The sequence below is a fragment of the Kryptolebias marmoratus genome, linkage group LG10, assembly GCF_001649575.2.
Source record: "Kryptolebias marmoratus isolate JLee-2015 linkage group LG10, ASM164957v2, whole genome shotgun sequence".
Classification (NCBI taxonomy): Eukaryota; Metazoa; Chordata; class Actinopteri; order Cyprinodontiformes; family Rivulidae; genus Kryptolebias; species Kryptolebias marmoratus.
The window spans coordinates 23979326-23998672 of NC_051439.1; the positions used below are offsets into that span (position 1 = coordinate 23979326).

At 41.8% G+C, this 19347-nt stretch overlaps 1 protein-coding gene across 2 annotated transcripts in view; it reads left to right on the forward strand.

The window, feature by feature from the left end:
- The first annotated feature begins 90 nt into the window (after positions 1–90).
- Positions 91–19347, forward strand: part of LOC108249619 (nesprin-2) — a 28389-nt gene continuing 9132 nt past the window's right edge. The window contains exons 1-16 of one of the 2 annotated variants that reach the window (XM_017439104.3): positions 91–375; positions 704–808; positions 1156–1310; positions 2427–2574; positions 2884–2978; positions 3272–3503; positions 3878–4072; positions 5207–5332; positions 6708–6863; positions 7856–8014; positions 8831–8997; positions 11610–11772; positions 16340–16527; positions 17378–17528; positions 17678–17860; positions 18475–18612. In XM_017439104.3, the coding sequence (XP_017294593.1) occupies positions 1180–1310; positions 2427–2574; positions 2884–2978; positions 3272–3503; positions 3878–4072; positions 5207–5332; positions 6708–6863; positions 7856–8014; positions 8831–8997; positions 11610–11772; positions 16340–16527; positions 17378–17528; positions 17678–17860; positions 18475–18612 (2232 nt within the window). In that variant the 5' untranslated portion in view covers positions 91–375; positions 704–808; positions 1156–1179. The remainder of the gene's footprint in view (positions 376–703; positions 809–1155; positions 1311–2426; positions 2575–2883; positions 2979–3271; positions 3504–3877; positions 4073–5206; positions 5333–6707; positions 6864–7855; positions 8015–8830; positions 8998–11609; positions 11773–16339; positions 16528–17377; positions 17529–17677; positions 17861–18474; positions 18613–19347) is intronic. The other variant, XM_017439105.3, reaches the window with a different exon arrangement.

Consider the following 19347-nt stretch of genomic DNA (forward strand, 5'->3'; position numbering starts at 1 on the left):
AGTGTTTGTTTGTTGATTTATTTCCTCCAACAGATGAGAGAAAGTTCATGTTGAAATGCGTATTGTCTGGTGTTTTGGATTGTATCTGGTCTCAGATTAGATAATTTATAAATCTAAAATCAGTGCCTGATTTGCAGGACAGAACTTTCAGAAGTCTCACAAGTCCAATTATTTTGTCTGGGTTTGTTTCAGAGGCTCTTGAACCAAACAAACACTCTGCAGTCTGATGTCAGACGGGTCCTGGAGGCCTCCAAGGACCTGGTCAGCTACCTGGATCCTTCAGCTGCCAGCTTGGTCCAATCAGAGAGCTGCTTGTTGTCACATGATGTCCTGCAGCTCAGCCAGAAGCTGACAGGGAGGCTGGGTCAGCTGCAGGTACAGTTTTATGAATGGATCAGAGCTTGTAACTTAGAGCAAAGATTTATATTCACTGTGACTTACAGAGCACATGTTTATAATTACTGTGACTTTACAAATATTTACTTTGAAGACAAACTTTAAATTATGTAGTCTGCTGACCAGGTAAAAAAAAAATCCTCTTTTTATTAAAACTAAATGAACTCAAATCTCTGCATTGTAACCTGCTGCTTGTTTTTTAGTGGTTTGCAGTTTTCAGGTGACCTGCCTCTGAGTGTTACCTGTCACAGTGACCTAGATTCGACGACATGCCCGGTCTGGTGTCACATGTCTGATCTGTGTTTAGGAGGAGCTTAAGCTGCTGCAGGAGTTTCAGAACGACCTGGAGGTACTGGAGAGGAGTCTGGAGGTCTGGCAGCAGCTCCTGGAGAACCCACCTCAGACAGGACAGGTGAGACCACATGTTCAGGTTTTTTTAACTTGTTTTAAACAGAATTTATGAATCTTGTCCTAATATTTTGTGTATTCAGTTGCTAAGTTGTTCAAATTGTGCAGTTTAATTAAAAAACAGCTGCTCTGCCGTTCAGTGAGGACTTGATTCTATGCTGTCAGCATGATTTACTGTTTACTTCCAAATTAATTTGTGTTCATCAGTCGTCACCTTTGAAAGCAGAATGAAAGGTTGTCAGAGGAAGGTGAAAAGGAACAAATGAAACTGTTCAGAATGAAGTTTATTTTCCAGCTGACTAAATGGGTGGATGATGTAATGTTTGAGTCTTGTTCTCTCGTGTGTTTCAGTCTGACCTCCTGCAGCTCAGCAGCATGTCTGCTGACCTGGACGTCCTCAATGAGTTGAGCTGCAGCCTGACACCAGGTGATGCTGCTGCACACCGCCTGCAACGCCTCAACCACTGTTGGGTGGACGCCTCCGCCAGAGCCGAGGAGGCGTGCAGGTCAGTGGGTCATCAAGCATGAAGGAGGGCATTGTAGAAAAACCTAAAGCAAAACTAGAAACTTCCTGAAGAAATGCTGAAGGCTGCCAACATACCTGCCTTAAACTAACATTCATCGTTAGTTTTAACGATCGTTAGTTTTCCTTGTTCCTCTGCTCCAGCACACCTGATTCAGAGGTTAAATCTCCTCTTCATGTCCTGCAGAAGCCTGTTAATCACCCACTGATCCAGATCAGCTGTGTTGGAGCAGAGGAACAAGTAAAACATGCAGGATGGTGGCCCTGAGGACCAGGATTGGCCACCTCTGCTCTAGACTGACTAAATTTCTACATTTGGGTGGAAAAACTGTAGAAGAAGAGTAAAGGAAATAAAAAGCATTTGCAGAAATGTTGGAAAGTTTACACTCCAAGTTGAACACACTGTGGTAAAATCTCCAAAAATCCTCCAATTTAAACGATGATTGTGTAAAAAATGTTTAAAGATCTAAAACCCCAGTTCCGTCATGGAAAGTCCAACTTTTTGTGACCCATTTAGAAGTCAGAGGTCACTCTTCCTGATGTAAACACGTTTTACTTTGTATTTTTCAATACTGTAGGAGGAGCAGCCAATCAGAAGTGCTACAATGTTTTCATACTAAAGAGTCCTCCATACATTTACCTCGCCTACATTTTATGTCCAAACAGTTGATGGCGATATTTTACCTTTTTATTAGGTTTTACAAAATTCCATTTGTTAGTAACAATCAGTCTGTATCTTTTCAGCTTTTCTTGCGTTTTTGATGTCATCCCAGAATGTCTTAACAGAAGCTGAAACCTGATTGGACAAATTTTAATGAATGCAATCATTGGATGAGCGTCTACAACTGATTCTCTTCTGGAGTTGATCGGATTCAAGATGGCTGCCACAGCTAATCAACTCTAGCAAACAGAAACATGGCTGTACCTCAGTCAGTTTTACAGATATTGAATGTGGGTAGTAGTAGCTGGGAGTGATTCCAAACACAGACTCTGAGAACTGATCGATTACAAAAAACTAGTGTTTGTGACTTTTAAGTAGAATTACTTGGAAGATTAAAAACCATCTGCTGAAGTGAAAAAGTGATGCTTTATTGTGCAGTGAGCTGCAGACAGACGCGCTGAAACAGCAGACATTTGAGCAGAAGTGTGAGAGCTGGATGGACTTCCTGCAGAGGATGGAAGACAGTCTGGCAGTGGACATTGCTGGTTCTTACGTCGGCCTCAGGAAGCAACTCTGTACGCACAAGGTATTAAACACAAGGAGCGTCTCACTGAGAAACTCATTAATAAGTAGAAGCACTTAGAGAGCGCAAACCTCCGCCACTGCCAGAAGGTCTCTGACGCCATTGAACTCTTGTACAATCCAGATCATCACAAATATTTAATGGCTTGTTTTTTTGTGAGAACACCAACATTTCCTCAGAATTCTATCTAAATCTGTTCATTAGTTTTAAAGTAACCTATCTAACAGACCAACACTACCAAAAACATAACCTTCTTGGCCGAGGTCAAACTCAGTCGGAGCTGATAGAGAGGATGTTGTTCTGGTGTTTCAGAGGTTTCAGGTCGAGCTCACCATCGGTCATCAGATTCTCCATTCAGTCATCACCGAAGCTCTTCAACTGCTGCAGAGAGGAGAGGTGGAGGACAGGTGAGGAGGTCCTCTCATTAAACAAAGTTACAGAGAACTTTTCAAACAGATTGTGTTGACAGCTGGATGGAGATGGTTTTTCAAAGCTGAGGAAGGAGCAGCAAGTTGTAAACCAAGACAGAAACAAAGGAAAAACAGACTTCAGTGCTTATGTTTGATGCCCTTCATAAATCTACATCACTCAAGAGCTTCACATTTAGTTTTGATGTCAGTGTCACTCAAAAGTTGTTTGGTGTGAATGTCCTCTTTAAAATCCTGCCAGGTTGACAGTTTTCTTTTCTTGTCTGATCCAGGAGGGACTTTGTCCTGAAGCTGGCCCAGCTGCGGGAGCTGTGGCAGCGGGCGGTGCAGCGGGCCGACCACAGGAGCTCCACGGTGGAGGGACTCCTGAGAACCTGGCATGTTTACAGTCGCAGCCTGGGGAAGCTGCAGAGGTTCCTGTCGGACACGCAGACCCTCCTTCCCCTCGGGGGGCCGACCCACTGCAGCCTCCAGCAGCTCCGGCGCTCCCTGCAGGACCTCCAGGTGGGACGGACTGAGAACGGGCCAAAGTTTGGGAGGTTTCTGATTATTACAGCAGAGACAATTAAACAGTTATTCTGTTAGATATGCTGAGACTGTTGGGTTTATCAGGACAGTTTCAGGTTTTATTTCTTAAAACTGACTTCACTGGCTTAAACTAATCACATGATCTAAGAACAGGAAGTTGGAAGTGATTGGTGGAATTTTATAGCTAACAGCTGATTTCAGAAATACTGCATTGAATTTAACTGAGAATGATGAGAAGTGATGTGGTTGAACTCTTATCAGTTCATTCAAGAACATCCCATAATGCCATCATTATTCAGTAAACCCCAAACAGCAGAGACTTGTAGCTGCTCTGGTCCTGCTCTCCTCAGCATACAGAGCTGCTGTTCCAGCGGCATCAGAGCACCTTCCTCCACACTCTGGAGGTGGGTCGGCAGCTCTTCTCCATGGCAGACCAGGAGACCCAGACTCGGCTGCAGAGGGATCTGGGAACGCTGCGGGACGAGTGGGAAAGCCTTCACAGCCTGCTGGGTACGCAGATGGATCTCAATGAGGCCATCATCAAGGCAAGTAGAGAAAACTTTGTGGTTACACCGTTGCTCTTAGGAGCAGTGGTACACTTCAGTTGTTCTTGTAAAAACGTTTCATTTTCAATCCATGATCGCTGCGTTTGGAGGCCATTCAGACCTGTACTTAGTTCTATCTGAATACAATCTAACTGCTAAGAAAACATTTTTCTGTCTGTTCTGGTTTGAAATGGAAAGAAAACTTGTCTGTGCTTCATTTGGCCTGAAATCAACTAAAAAACAGGCATCACTCACCGTTTTTCATGTCACAGTTTTGAACAAAGATCTCTGATCTGTTAGCACTCAAAGTATGTGTTCAGGATGACTCTCTGCTTCTACCACATCAAATTTTAGCACAATAATAACAGTTATTGCTGTTTTGGTGTTTATTATTGTCAGTCAAGCAACACTAATCCTTGATTAATGAGTCATAACAGGTCATGGGCGATTTGTGGTAAAAATGTGTCATTTTCTGGTGGATTTTAGAGAGAAATCCCTCCGTGTGTCTGCAAGTTGGAATAATGAAGCAGTTAGCACAAGCTGATCAGTCTGTTTTGTATTATCCAGTCACAGAAAGTTTCTTTACATATTTATATCAAATTGGGCAAAATAAAAAGCTAAAACTAGAATTTCTTATTGTGTTTCTGAAAAGAAGTAAGATATATTTTCATGTTCTTTTTGGTCAAAGCCACAAAGAGCTGCCCCCCAGGTTAGGGTTTAAACATTTGGTGCCAGTGGATGGATGAACCCACACTGAGCCACTGAGCTTTCATCACTACTTTATGCAATCATTTAAGTTTTTAGACCAAGATTCAAATCCTGAGAGTGCTACTGTATTTATTTATATTCAATTGAAATATTTCCAGAAAAACCAACATAAATCTGTTAGTCCTCATGTCATGTAACTGCAGGTGGATGTAAAATACAAGTCTGTATAAGCTGATTGTAAAGTCTACCTGGATTTTTGTGTCTAAATATAAAGACATCCTCCATCTGTCTCTGAGGGCTGCAGACACCTTAATCCAATCAGCTCTAATTAATGACTGCGCTTCAGAAAGTCAAAGACAAAGGAGCCTAACTGGTTTCTGCTCTCTGGAAGATCCCATCGTACTCAGATTTGTTTTTGTGTTTCAGAACTGGGAGCGCTTTGAGGCTGGAATCACAAACAGCATGATGCAGCTGCAGAACACGAGGAGCAAACTGGACCAGTCGGTGTCAGATTCTGACTCTGACCTGCAGAGTGAAGAGACATTTGACAAGGTACCTTCTGCAGAAACATCAGTCAGTCCAAACCACAGACACGTCTGTCAGTCCTCGCTGAAAGGTTTTCATGTGGACACAGCTGACCGGTGTCTCTGTAGGAAGACCTGGGATGGACTGCTGGAAAGTTAAGATCCTCTTTGGGATTCCACTGAAATCATGTGTTTTATTAGAAGGTGTCAGTTAACACCAACAATCAGAGTAGCTCTCCACAGCCTTGAATATCAGTTTTAAACAAAGATCTCAGTGGTCTGTTGGCCCTCAAAGTATGTGTTAGGGATGACTCTCAGCTACTACCACAGCAGATAGTTTTACAGCTAACTGTGTTTCGACCCAAACCTTCCGTGGAACAATAAGTCTCTGAGGCTGGGTTATCTGACTGTAAGTGGTCAGCTCGCACCCTGCAGTTACTTCGTCCCTGAAATGTTTCTGTGATCAGCTGATATTTAGCTGATCTGTCTGCAGAAACACTGTGACAGCAGGCTGATTTCCTGCAGAAATTACATTATGATTTTAACACAGTTCACACTCAGTTCAGTTGCATTTTTGTCATCTTATTACTTAATAAGCTTAATGACCTAATCTTGTGAAAGAAGATGGAAAACTTTAACTCTTAAAACTCCACTGAGCACTGTTTAATCAGGTGGATCTAATGCAACATCACGCTGCTCAGACTGTTATCCTCTGATTGACAGCACATTATAGCTTACACTGACAACATTGGGTCTAAAAATAATCCGAACAAACATTAAACCAAAGAAAAATTCCCCCGTACAGCATCCTGTAATCCACTTTGATTAATAAAATCCCAACCAAACTGTCATTTGGTTTTTGATAAAGGGTTTATTCACCTTTCAGCTGAAACAAAAACAGGCTAATCTTCAGAATATTCCCAAGGATTTCTGTTTAATTATCTTTAATCAAGCTTGTGTGGGGTCATGTCAGTTCAGATGGCAGTTCTACTGCTTGGCTCTGGACAGATTGTGTTCAGACTAACAGACATATGATGATTAAAGCCTTTTCAGTGCACACTGAGGCCCTTCAGAGCTGTATTTAGCTAAGAATGGTTTTTAACAACAACTCCTAAAGTTCTGCTGGCAGCTTGTGGGTGGAGTATTGAGTGGTAAAGGTTTGCTAGGTTAGGTGTAGTTTGAATCCCAGCTCATCCCCTCCCCCTCAGCAGCTACCCCTCCCCCAGCCCAGCCCGGCCCGACCCGGCCCGGCCTGACCCGCAGCCTGTGGCCCATAATCCTTTCTCTGGGCGGGGAGAAACAGACAGAAGGGCAGAAAGCTGAGCGGAGAGACGGTGGCTGTGTTTGTGGAGGAGGGACTCTGACAGTTTGCTGTGGCGCTCTGTGTGTGTTATGGTATGCAGGAGAACGAGGACTCCCTGGAGGACTGGGCTGAAAGCCTGACGGAGCTGAGCACCATGAAGACGGATCTGTCCCGGTACATCATCGCAGATGACATGCTGCTGCTGCAGGAACAGGTGGAGCACCTGCACTGCCAGTGGGAGGAGCTCTGCTTCAAGGTGAGGGGCGTTGTGGGAACACATGGTGGAAGGACAGATGTGTGATGGACTAAAGGGGCTTCTGACTCTCTTAAAAACATAAGACTGTGCAAAACTCCTGATCCAGTCCTCATCTTTTTAAATTTAGCTTCCAGGCAGCCAAACTTTCTTTACTGTATTTGAACATTTTCTGCTGATTATTAGTCATGTTTTTGAATATGACCTTTTTCAAGAAAAGGTTTTTATATCAATCTAGAATTTAGGTCACTTTAGACTGAAACAACAAGCACAAAAGGCACTGAACTGAAGAGTTTTCCATCGATAACTGTACTTTTAGCAGAAAGTCAACCTGAAGATGTAGCTTTGACTCGTTTTCTAGCAGCTTGCCTCAAACACACAGTGCCCATTTCTTCAGTTGCATCTGCCAAAGATGAACCCAAAGAGCTACTGGACAAAAACCTCGGCATATGTTGGCTGAAAAAAGTGAACAGGTAAGGGACAAAATGAAGGATGAGGCCTAAAAATAAACTCCAAAACAGATCAACCATATTTCAACAAATGAATACCATTGGTGTTAATCACACTCAGATTTTTGGAAATCACCTTTTAAGGTTGGTTGTCAAACTGGTGGTTTGTTGTTTGTTTTGCCTATTTTTTCATGCAACCCAAAAAATTTGAAACAAATTGTTTTGCTAAAGTGTTCTTATAACAAAATTCCTCCTGATATATTTTCTGTTTGGTTCTTCGTTGTTGTATACACTGTATAGAAACCTAGATGCATGTTTTTGTTGTCTGTTTTTAAGCAACTCTTTGTGCGGTAACAGTCAAATCGTTTTAACTTTGCATGCCAGAATAATGCTGTATTAGTCATCGTTTCCAAGTGAAACAGAGGAAAGTTGGAAAGTACAGGCCACGTCATCTTTAACCAGAGACGATAAACCAGCCATAGCTGAATCTGGTCCAGCTCAGGAATCCGAAAACAACAAAGTTTATTCCAATCTTCTTCATATTAGGTGTCTCTGAGGAAACAGGAGATCGCCGACCGCCTCAACGCGTGGATCATCTTCAATGAGAAGAACCAGGAGCTTTGTGATTGGCTCACACAGATGGAGAACAAGGTGGAGCACAACTCGGACCTGAACATTGAGGAGATGGTGGAAAAACTGAAGAAGGTGAGAATCTGCAGCTGAAACACAGATAAGAATGGGTCAGAGGAAGTGAATTATTGTCATATGACCTTTGTCTGTAAGGTGTGAAGGTTACTGGTCAACCAGTTAACTAGTTACCTTATATGCGCACTGGTTGATTCACCTAACCAACTAGTGTGCATGTTTAAGTCACTGGTGGAGTAAAAGGCAGAATTTGTGTTGGTTAGTTACATTTAAAGGTTGCTGATTCTCACTGGTTAACTTGTCTGCTAGTTTGGTTCAGTTGTCCACTAGTGTGCTAAAAAGCTAACTAGATGTTTGGGCTACTAGTGCAGCACCTTGGCAGACCAGTTGGACTCGTACTCCAACTAGTTGGTATAAAAAGTTGTTGGTATAAAAAATGTTTCTAGTGGCTGGTGTAAAAGTGTTACTAGTTGGTATATAATAGTAGTATGAGTGTTCGTTCAACTAGTGCAGCGTAGCTATAAACTAGTCTACAAGAATGGTGCTTGATATCAAAAATAAAAGAATAAATACGTTATTGGCTTGCCATATAAAGCTCATTGTTTGCCACACCACAGTTCAGTGATTTGATCCAGTTCCACCTCAGTCCCAGGTATCAGGAGAACCAGAAACAGCCACATATTTATCTAACCATTGATGAGCCAAACTCACTGATCTGGGCAAAAGCCTTGTTCCTGTCCTCATGTCTTTATGTTTATGTTTCCAGCAGCCAGACTGAGATCAGTTAAAGGGAATCATTTCAATAAAATCTGAAACAAAGCAATTTAAAGCTTGAATAAATATTATTTTCTTTCTTTTTACTTGTGTCCTAATTAGGACTGTATGGAGGAGATCAACCTGTTCAGTGAGAATAAAACCCACCTAAAGCAGCTCGGCGAACAACTTATCACAGCCAGCAACAAGACTAAAGAAGCTGAGCTCAACGACAAGCTGAAGGACGTCAACGACCGCTGGCAGCACCTGTTTGACCACATCGAGGCCAGGTAGGCCAGGCTGAGAAGATGGTTGGATTGGTTCAGATTAGCTGACAGAGTCGGTGAACAGCTGGAGTCATGACTGAAAGTTCTTTTAAAATTCTGCACTTTAACCACCTTTTCATAGCTTTTCCTTCACTTTACCTCAGTGAACAGCAGTGTTAGCGTGTAAAGATGTCGTCACATCATCCTCTTAGCGCTGCTCACTTCATACTTCAAATCGTACCTCTGCCCGTAGTAGCAGTTACTATTCATTAAAAGGTGACACCATTCTGGTAAAAAATGTTCATCTTTAGAAAATCTCTAGAAGACTTTTGGATTCCCAACTTTTAAAACATTAATAATTCTTACCTGATATTTTGTCATTATTGGGACAATCAATCAAAAATACTTTAAATGGAAAAGCACTTTTTTATTTTTATAAAGCCTTGAACAGCCCATAACTTGCTCTCTCTTTGACTTCTGGTTCTTTGAACTACAGTTTTGTTGCAAAGCATGAAGATGTTCTCTGACTGATCCACAGCCAGAGTCCAACAGTACTCTGTCATATGTTTGGATAAGCTGCTCTGGAGTTCAGGAGGAGCTGATAGAATCATCCCTCGGTCTTTGTGTCACATAGTTGGATAAGTTCAGGAGCAGCTGATTCAGAGTCAGTGATGACAGGATGTCCCTCATATATTTGGATTAGCTGTTTTGGAGTTCAGGAGGAGCTAATCAGAGTCATCCCTCTGCCTTTGTCTGTGTCTTGCCTCACCACGTTGGACAAGATGACTGCAGAGGTTGGACTTGCAGAGGGATTAGAGACGTTGACAGTGTCCTGCTGCTCGCCTTTGTCCCTCAGAGCAGACCGGGCGTTCTGTCCCCCACCCAGCAGCTGCCGTCTGCTAACACCAGCCTTTGTACCAAAGGGCCCTCATCCTCGGGGGCCACCGTCCGCTCTGCTCTTTGTCTGAATAAGATGCACGTGAGGCAGATGTTTATTGTTGGAGAGCACTGCTCCTCCTCAATCCCCCCACCCCCACCTGGTCCAAACACATATTTCTTCTTCTGCCTGGGGAGCCATTCATCTCATTAATTTATCACCTACAGAAGAAACACAAGGTGCAACAGTTCTCTCTGAGCTGGTTGCCATGGTGATTATTCTTGTTGCAGATCTAAGTTTCCACAGTGATTTTAGTGTCAGGAGTCGTCTGAGTTGCTACTTTGTTTTCAGTGATGAGTATAAAGAAAAATAAATAAAATAAAACGCATAAAAAACAAACGTTTTTGCTTTACATACAGATAATTAGAAATTAGATTAATGTAGTAAAAACATTTTATCAGGGAGATTTGACAGTCTGGGTCTCTGAGGAAGGTGTTGCAGCATCCAGATGTTTGAAACAGCTGGGAGGAGGAAGATGGACAGAGGAGGGGGGAGGGGTGGAGGATTACTTCCTGTTAGCAGATGAGCCATCGTGGTGAAGAAGGCTTCTCACCGGTCTGTAAGTACCTCTCTCCCCGTCCTTTGTGCCTCCGTGGAAGGCTCCTGAACAGGCAGTGGAGGGGGGACAGATCGGTTCTGATGGGGGGGGGGGGGGNCGCACCCTGGCAGGAAGACACTCGTCTGCTCGTCCGTCAGAGCTGGGTGTGTGTGTGTGTGTGTGTGTGAGTGATAGTAGCAGCTTACACGCTGTGTGACTCCAGAGAGCATTTTAATATTTAGCTGTGATCACAGCAGCTTGTCCATCCATCCATCCATCCATCCATCCATCCATCCATCCATCCATCCATCCATCCATCCATCCATCCATCCATCCATCCAGGTTCAGCAGCAGCTTCTTGTTGCATCATTAAACTGTGTTTTTGTGAACAGCAGACATGAACTAACATTAAATGTGTAGTTAAGCTTATAATTAGCCGTTAGATGGATTATTTTTAAAAGTAATGCTTCTAAATGTCCTTTCAGTAAAACTGAAAACATCTAATGATGAAGAATTTGTTTTGACTTTTTTTATTAGTATTTTTTTTTTACATTCTTGTCAATCCTAAACAATAATTAATCTAAACACAAATAGAAAAAATTTTGAGGGGCCGATGCAGCAGCTGCCAAATAACTTCTACATTATAGAACAGTAATAATAGTATCCAATAGTACCCAAGTTAAACCCTTATCCTGATATAGTTTCTGGCTTTAAATTGCTTCTGACACTTTTATTAAATTCAGGATCTAAGGGGCGACCGTAATGGTGCAGCTCCATCACATGGAAGAACAAAACGCCACAAAATCAATAAAATGGTTGCACCACAGCAACGTAGCTTAGACCATGCTACTGCATATGTAGCAGAAACTTTACATCATGTTTATCACAGGGTTTAACTTTTTGCAATGAGCTCTTTATTTCATATCGTTTTGACCCATGGAAAAATAATTTCAGAATACACAAAGATGCATGGCAAACAGTATAACAGCAGCTTTAACTTGAGGCTTCAACTTTACAAACTTAAAATGTTTTTCTTTTATTTAATATTGCTTCTCACAGGTTCAGCTCCAATCTTTAGAGTCCAAATAAAAAAAACACATCTTGAAGGAACTTTTGATGTTGTATTAAAGGTCTATTTAATGTGCTCTCCTTTCCTGTCAGGGTGAGAAAGCTGAAGGAGACGCTGGTGACCGTTCAGCAGCTTGATAAGAACATGAGCAACCTGCGGACGTGGCTGTCCCGCATCGAGACAGAGCTGTCCAAACCTGTGGTCTACAGGGTCTGCCACAGCGATGAGATTCAGAAGAAACTCTGTGAGCAGCAGGTGGGCAGAAACACACACAATTTATTTCAAACAAGTTTGTAATTAAACTTTTAGACACGTCACCGTGTGACATTTAGGACAGGAAAATGAAAAACGTTTTTCTGTAAACAGACATCAGCTGATGGTTCACACATCGGCTGTAGATGATTAGTTTAAAGGCAGAAGGAGAAGTATAATTGTCTAATATATAATACAGATTTTACACTGAAAGGATAATTAGGCCATTTTGCAGTGGAGTGCTGTAAATAAAACGTACGAACAGTTATTTAAAGCACAAATAGCAGCAGGATCAGCTAGCTAGCTGCAGCCTTTGGTGTAGCCAGGGGTCAATTCCAACAAGAAATTTATAATATTTCTGCTGAAATAACTGTGCAATGTAACTTTAAGGTTTAAATGAAAGTGTTTGTATAAACCTCTGTTGATTTTTATAAACTGAGGTGGTTTTAAAATCTGTTTTGGAAGTGGATTCACTTGAACACGCCATCAATGGCCCGTTTGATACGATCAGAACAAATGTTGCCGTCCTGAAACAACTTTTGACAGAATAAATCTAAAAAACTTGACAAATTTATCAATTTATTTTCAAGAAAATACTGAAGAAAAGGTTAGCCCTTGATCAGGTTTTAATTTTAGTCCCTTGTGTAAATGAGTTGGATCTGGCAAGCAGTTGAATTTGCAGCAAAATATTTTTCTTATGATAAAGTTGAAATATCAACTCGTCTCGTTCTTGATGATCTAGAATCCCGTCTCGTCCCGTGGAATAAGTGTCCCGTTACATCCCTATTCATAATTTTTTCACAAAAACCCCACTGCAGAATGTTTGGAATATCTCTTTAATCCCTGTGTTTTCCTTTCTGTCATTTAGCTGTTTTAAATCACCATTAGTGATTCTGAGATTAGCGGTGAATCATATCCCTCTCAGAGTTTACCTGAATGAAGAGGTAATAATTGTAAAGATGTTCATTATAATAGGAATGGGATCGTTTTTAAAGTAACTTCTAATAACAAAGTGAAGTACAGTCTCAGATCCTGAACAGGAAGAACTAAAAGTACCAAAAACCCTGAGAACAAAGATGTAAAACAAAGCTGGTATTTAACAAAAAGTCTTTCAGTTTGCAGCTCTTATAAAACTCCTGAACTTGAAGATCTTCTCAGTGAAGAACAGGATTAGAAAGCTGTTTCTGAAATGGCCCAGAGTCCAGAGGAGACTCTGTGTTTTGGAGGACTACACGCCTGTTTCAGAACCCTTTATGTCACAGCTGCCCTGTTGTGGTCCAAAAGCACACAAACAGAAAAGTGCTGCAAAGTAGAATCTCAGCGAGCTCCAAGGAGAGAGGAATAAGCTGCCATGCTGAGCTGAGAGGCACAAAATGCACGGATAAACACGACTCATAAGGTGGACAAAAAACCCAAATGGACTTGAGCCTTTTAGTGTATTTGTTGTCTGCATGACCGCTGCATTACTGAACAACTAAAAGTTACTGGTCTGAGGAAAAGTGGAGGGTGAAAAGGTTCAGAAGGAGAAATATTCAAACACAAAAAGAAGATTTGATCTTTTAGGATGTTTTACTTAAAACCATGAGTTGATTTGTGTGTTTGTGCCTAAAACTGACTCAGATAAGGACATGGACAGAGACACTGTGATGTCACGTAGACCAGTGGAGATGACCATGCGATTTGTAGTGAGGATAGGGAGCAGGTGGAAGTTCTCTGAAGAGCAAAGTGGAGAGGATTAGAAATGGGTCCATCAGAGGGGACGCTCAGGTTTGGAAGCAAGGCTGAGATGATTTGGACGTGTGCAGAGGACGGACAGTGGACATATTGGACAAAGGAGGAACAGAAGGTTGCTGGGCGTAGTGAAGGAGGATCTGAAGAGGAGGATGATCCACTGTGGGGGAGCAGCAGGACAAAGACGATGGGGACTTCTTAAAAGCTCCTTGTTTGCAGCTCAGCCTCAGATAACTGATCAACTGGGATCATGTCTTAAACTGACTCGGATTACTAAAATACAGCATCATGATAAAAATACTTCACAGGTTACAGTAATCTGCTGCACCCATCAGCTTCTGGCTCCCTGAACCAAGACAAAGTTAAAACTGAAAACAAACAAATGATCTTGATATGTGCATATTCACATGCTTGTATGCACTGTAAAACCAACCACTTCCTGCCATTAATGTGTTTTATGGCAAGAAAGAGCAAAGGTGTTGTCTCACATGATTTAAATCAACCAAACAGTTTAAAAGTTTGTGTTTTTATGAAACTGATCACCTACGGTCACCTTACCTTTACTGCACGTCAGCTCGAGTTCTTTACATTATTTTGTCTTTAAAAACAGCTACTGACTTTTACAAGATGATAGAGCAAGAATTATTGTTTGGTTTTTTGCTGATGTTTTTCTTTACAGGAGATTTTAGATACTTTTCATGATAAGTTAATAATCTGCCTACATGTTAACAGTAAAGAGGTCTGATTGATTAATCTCCTCTTTGAAAGCGCTAGATGTTTCCTCTTTTTTTCTTGGCTGAAAGTGTAACAAATTTCTGTAATTCAGGAAATACAGCATAAAGCAGTGACACAAATTGGACTTAAGCTGGCTGTCTGATTTTGGACAGGAAGGTGTCTAAAGAAATGGAGCATTTGTCTGATGAAAAAATGGCTCCAGTTATGGAGAAAAGAAATTGAGACAGATGACAGACAGATGGAAAAAACAGAGACAGAAAAGGGAGAAAGATGTGGAAAGCTAGGTTTGTAGAAAGAAACGGGAGCTCCTCAGAAAAGGCTGCAGGTCCCCCCCCCCATTAGTAGCTGAGGGACGGCTGAAATGACTCCTAGATGGAAAAGCTTTCAGCTGTTGTCATGGCAACACAGAGAGTGGTAACTTTGAACAAACAAGAAGCAACAAAAGTGCTGTCAGACCCTGCAGACCCTACACACATTCACTCTCTCAGCAGTTTGGTGTTGAAGGACGGACAGATTCACTGAAGTCCCTCCAAACAAAATGAAGCTTTTAATCTGTAAATATGTCTATAATACAACTCCTACTTTGACAAAGTTGGGATGTTGCATAAAATGTAAAATGAGCTGATGCTTGTGTAGATTCTTAGTCATCCAGGACATGGTAAATCCAAAAAAAGGTTTAAAAAAACCCCTCAAACAACTGGACTTCTGTTTTGTAGTTGAAGTTTCGCTTCTCATCCGAAGAGCTTCATGAATTCAAAAAGCACTGAGGCAAAATGCAGAACTGTTCTGAGGTCAGATGCATCCAAATCTGAAACTCTACGTCCTCCATACTAAAGAGGAAAGGGGCCATCCAGCTCACAGTTTAAAAGCCTGCCTCTCTGATGGTATGGGGGTGCATGGGCAGCTTACACATCTGGAAAGGCTCCATCAATGCAGAAAAGTATCTTCAGGTTTTAGGACATCTGCTCCCATCCAGGACTGTTGAACAGACAGAATGGGACAGCCTTAGGTCCAGATGTTTACAGACTGATGGAGATGCTGCACAGAGGAGAACATCTGGAACATCTTTAAAGAGACGTGTTGCTACCAGCAGATTCAAAGTTCTTATTTTTCCTAAAAACTGTACAATTTCTTAGTTAAAACAGTTATGTTTACTGTGTTCCATTGTGAATAAAACCATTGCATTCCGTTTTTGTTTACATTGTACACCACATGCCAACTCTTTAGGAATTGGAATTGTGTATTTGTTTTACAAAACACAGTGAGCAAATCCTGCCACCAACAGTTTGTAGCTGAGAACTTTCACTTTAAACCAGCAAAACATCACCTCCAGTCTCAGAAAAGGAAGGTGAGACACCTTGTATGTTGTGCGTAGAACAGAGGAGATGACCATGTGATGTGTAGTGAGGGTAGGGAGCAGGTGGATGAAAGCCTGGAGAGGTGGAGGTGTGCTCTGGAGAAAAAAGGGGATATTTAGACATTAAGACCTTAAATAGGAGGGACCAAAATGGAGAGGACTAGAAATGAATTTATCAGAAGAACAACTTGGGTTTGGAGACAAAGTTTTCAAGGTGAGGCTGAGATGGTTTGGACGTGCAGAGGAGAGACAGTGGACATATTAAACATTGGATATTAAATATTAAGCTGCCAGGGAGGAGGAACAGAGGAGGATGCTGGGAGATGGAGCCAGATGATCCACTGTGGAGATCCCCAAAGGATTTGAAGAATTAGAAGATAATGAAGACAGTGGATACTATGCAGGCTAGCTCCTCTGGTCCTTGTAGATTGATTGGAGCGTCCCTGAAACTCCCCAGGAACCAGCTGTTATCTCCAAGGTCAGTTAGATCCTGAGACTCTGTCTCTTAACTTACTGGTCTGAGAAGCTGCAGCTCACCTTAACAGGAGGCTAATCAAACAGCTGTTATTGTCCTTGAATTAGATGTTGGCTCAGAGGACCCATGACACAGAACCACATGGTACTCCTCCCAGTTACCATCCTGATGACAGTCTAGTATTGTTTCATGTTGTCTTCTTCTTAGTCTCTGATTTCATGATGCCTGAATCACCTCAGCATTAAAGGTCCCCTGTCCTGTTTGTCCTGCAGGACCTGCAGAGGGACATCGAGCAGCACACAGAGAGTGTGGCGTCCGTGCTGACGCTGTGTGATGTCCTGCTCCATGATGTTGATGCATGTGGTGCCGACTCGGAGAACGACTCCATCCAACAGACCACCCGCAGCCTTGACCGCCGCTGGAGGAACATCTGCGCTATGTCCATGGAGCGCAGGATGAGGTGAGTCCTGACGCACTGCACTGAGGCTTCCCAGACAGTTTGTCACCAATGTTTGTGTGCTCAGGAAAATAGTGTCTCTCCTGCAGTTTTGTATTATACTCAAAAGAGCATAAAGTCTTTTATTAAATGGTCAAAGGGGCAGAGCTTCACAGATAAATGTTACTCTGAGTTCTGTCCCAATAAGTCATGTTTAAAAAACTTTATCCCTTTAAAGAGTTTTGCTATAAACTAAATATTTTTTGCTTTGCTTGTTTTTTTAAGATGAATCTCCAAAGGTGGTGCAGAGGGCTAATTAAAATGAGTTTATATTATTCCTATCTTGCTAAATGATTTACTTCATGCTCCAAAATGCATGTAATTTGTCAAACATAAAAAGTCAGGAACATTTTTGTATTTCAGACAAATCAGGAATGGGTGGTGAAGAAAGGCTCAACAGGATGTTGAAAACAGCTCAACTGAAGGGTTTTACATATAAAAATGAAAATTAATACAAAGATCCTATTCACGTGCAAATTTCCCCATTGTGGGATCAATAAAGTTTTATCTTAGCTCATCTATTGTGGGAATGACATAAACCCAACAGGAAGTCTGCCATCTTGAATTAAAGTCACCACTTAGCCACAAAACAGGATGTGTTTATATTATATTAGGACATAAATTACTAATCTGCACCACCAATCAAAGGCTTGATAAATGTCTCCTACAGACTACAGACTGCATGTGTTATCTTCACCACTGTGTCACCAGCAAACAGGAAGTGGCTGCACCTCAGCCATGTGGTCTCGCTGCTGGATCTGAGTGGGGCCTGTCAGTTGATGCCCCAGCTAACCGGTTCCTGTGTTGTCCTCAGGATTGAGGAGACGTGGCGTCTCTGGTGTAAATTCCTGGATGATTATTCTCGTTTTGAAGAATGGCTGAAGACAGCTGAGCTCACTGCAGCCAGCCCAGAGTCTGCCAACGTCCTCTACACCAATGGCAAGGAGGAACTCAAAAAATTTGAGGTTCACATTTTCTGTCTTTTTTTTTTTTAACAACCTTTATTTTGGTAGAACACAGAACGGGGGGGGAAGATTCACAGTAACTTCTCTCAGAGTTTACATTAAAGGTGAAGCCTTGATGTAAGTCAGCTTTCTCTCTGTGGTTATTGCAGGCGTTTCAGCGGCAGGTTCACGAGCGGCTCACTCAGCTGGAGCTGGTCAATAAACAGTATCGCCGTCTGGCCCGGGAGAACCGCACCGATGCTGCCTGTAAGCTCCGAGTTATGGTCCAAGATGGAAACCAGCGATGGGACTGCCTGCAGAAAAGGGTAGCAGCTGTCCTCCGCAGACTCAAGGTGAGACAGGAGGTCAAAAGAATCCCTCCTCCTGCAAAAACTTCAAATAAAAGAAAAAATAAATTTGCAGTGAAAGAAAAGATGAACAAGAAAACATTACATCAAACTTTTCCATCTGATGTGTGCTGCCTCTTCTTCCTGCTCGTAGCTCCACCCTAATCTGTCAGGATTTGGGTCACCTTTCAGACGGTAACAAGACGTCACGTTGGCAGGGAGCTGTTTTTATCGCAGCTTGTGATGCTGAGCAGATGGAGGGTGTTTGTGTTGCTTTACGGAGAGGATTGTACCGACCTCGGTGCTTTTATGTCATCCATACATCATGATCATATGCAACAGAAAAGTTGACATTAAACCAGTTAGTTATTTACACATTTGGGATGCAGATGTAAATAAAAACAACCAAATATTGAATCTAAATTGTTTTTCCTATACTGGAGTCAGAAATTCCAACTAATTCTTTAATGATGGAAGAAATCTGAGCTCAAATCTGCAACCTGAACTCTAACTTTCAAATAGTTTGTCATGTTTCTTCCTGAAATAATAAAATATATGTGTTTAACATAAAATAAATGTTATGCTAATTTTTCTGAATCTATGAACTTTGTGCTGTGCAGCACTTTACGTCTCAGAGAGAAGAGTTCGAAGGAAGCCGCGAGGGGATCCTGGTCTGGCTCACAGAGATGGACCTGCAGCTCACTAACGTGGAGCATTTCTCCAAGAGCGACATCGAAGACAAGATGAGACAGTTGAAGGTAAGATAAGTGAGTTAAACAAAGATCCTCAGGAGGAAAGGGAGTTAGATTAATCTGCAGGTAAATTTCGCTGCATAAATGGAGCATCTCATGCAGTTTAAAGCTTGGAACTCAACTCTCTCCAGTTTGGAACTGAGAAACTGACATTTCTCTCCTGGATGAGAAGAGAAATGTCTTTGACAGTTGATTTGATTTTAACACTGTAGGGTGAGAAACCTTCAAATTGTTTTTATTCACAAGTCATGTTCATGAGAAATGGTAAAAACTAAGATCTGATGTCAGAAATGCCTCCTTCACATATTCTAATCTCATATGGAAAAGACTTTAAGGATGTTTATGAAGCATTTATTTAGTAGAAAAAAAAATCACTAACATACTTTAATTACCTGCAGAAAGTAAATCAAACTGCACAAAGCTGAGGTTCTGTGAAGGTGAGAGAGTTCAGGGGGAACGGGCTGATGGTCAGAAATAAGTAAAATAAGATGTTTTAAGGTAAAGCAATAAGTAAGCAAACAAAAAGACAACAAGGAACCTGTTAAAGCATCAGGACAAAAAACTGATTTCAATTTAAGAACTACAAAAACCAAAACCAAAAGCAGAGGAACAGGAGGGGCTGCCTGTAAATGAACGGAGAGACAGGAACCATTCTGCAGGCAGAACTTTAGTTCAGTTTTGGTCCAGTAAGCAACACGTTTCCACAGTCAGTGATGATGTGAAGCTGCATGTTGGGTAAAC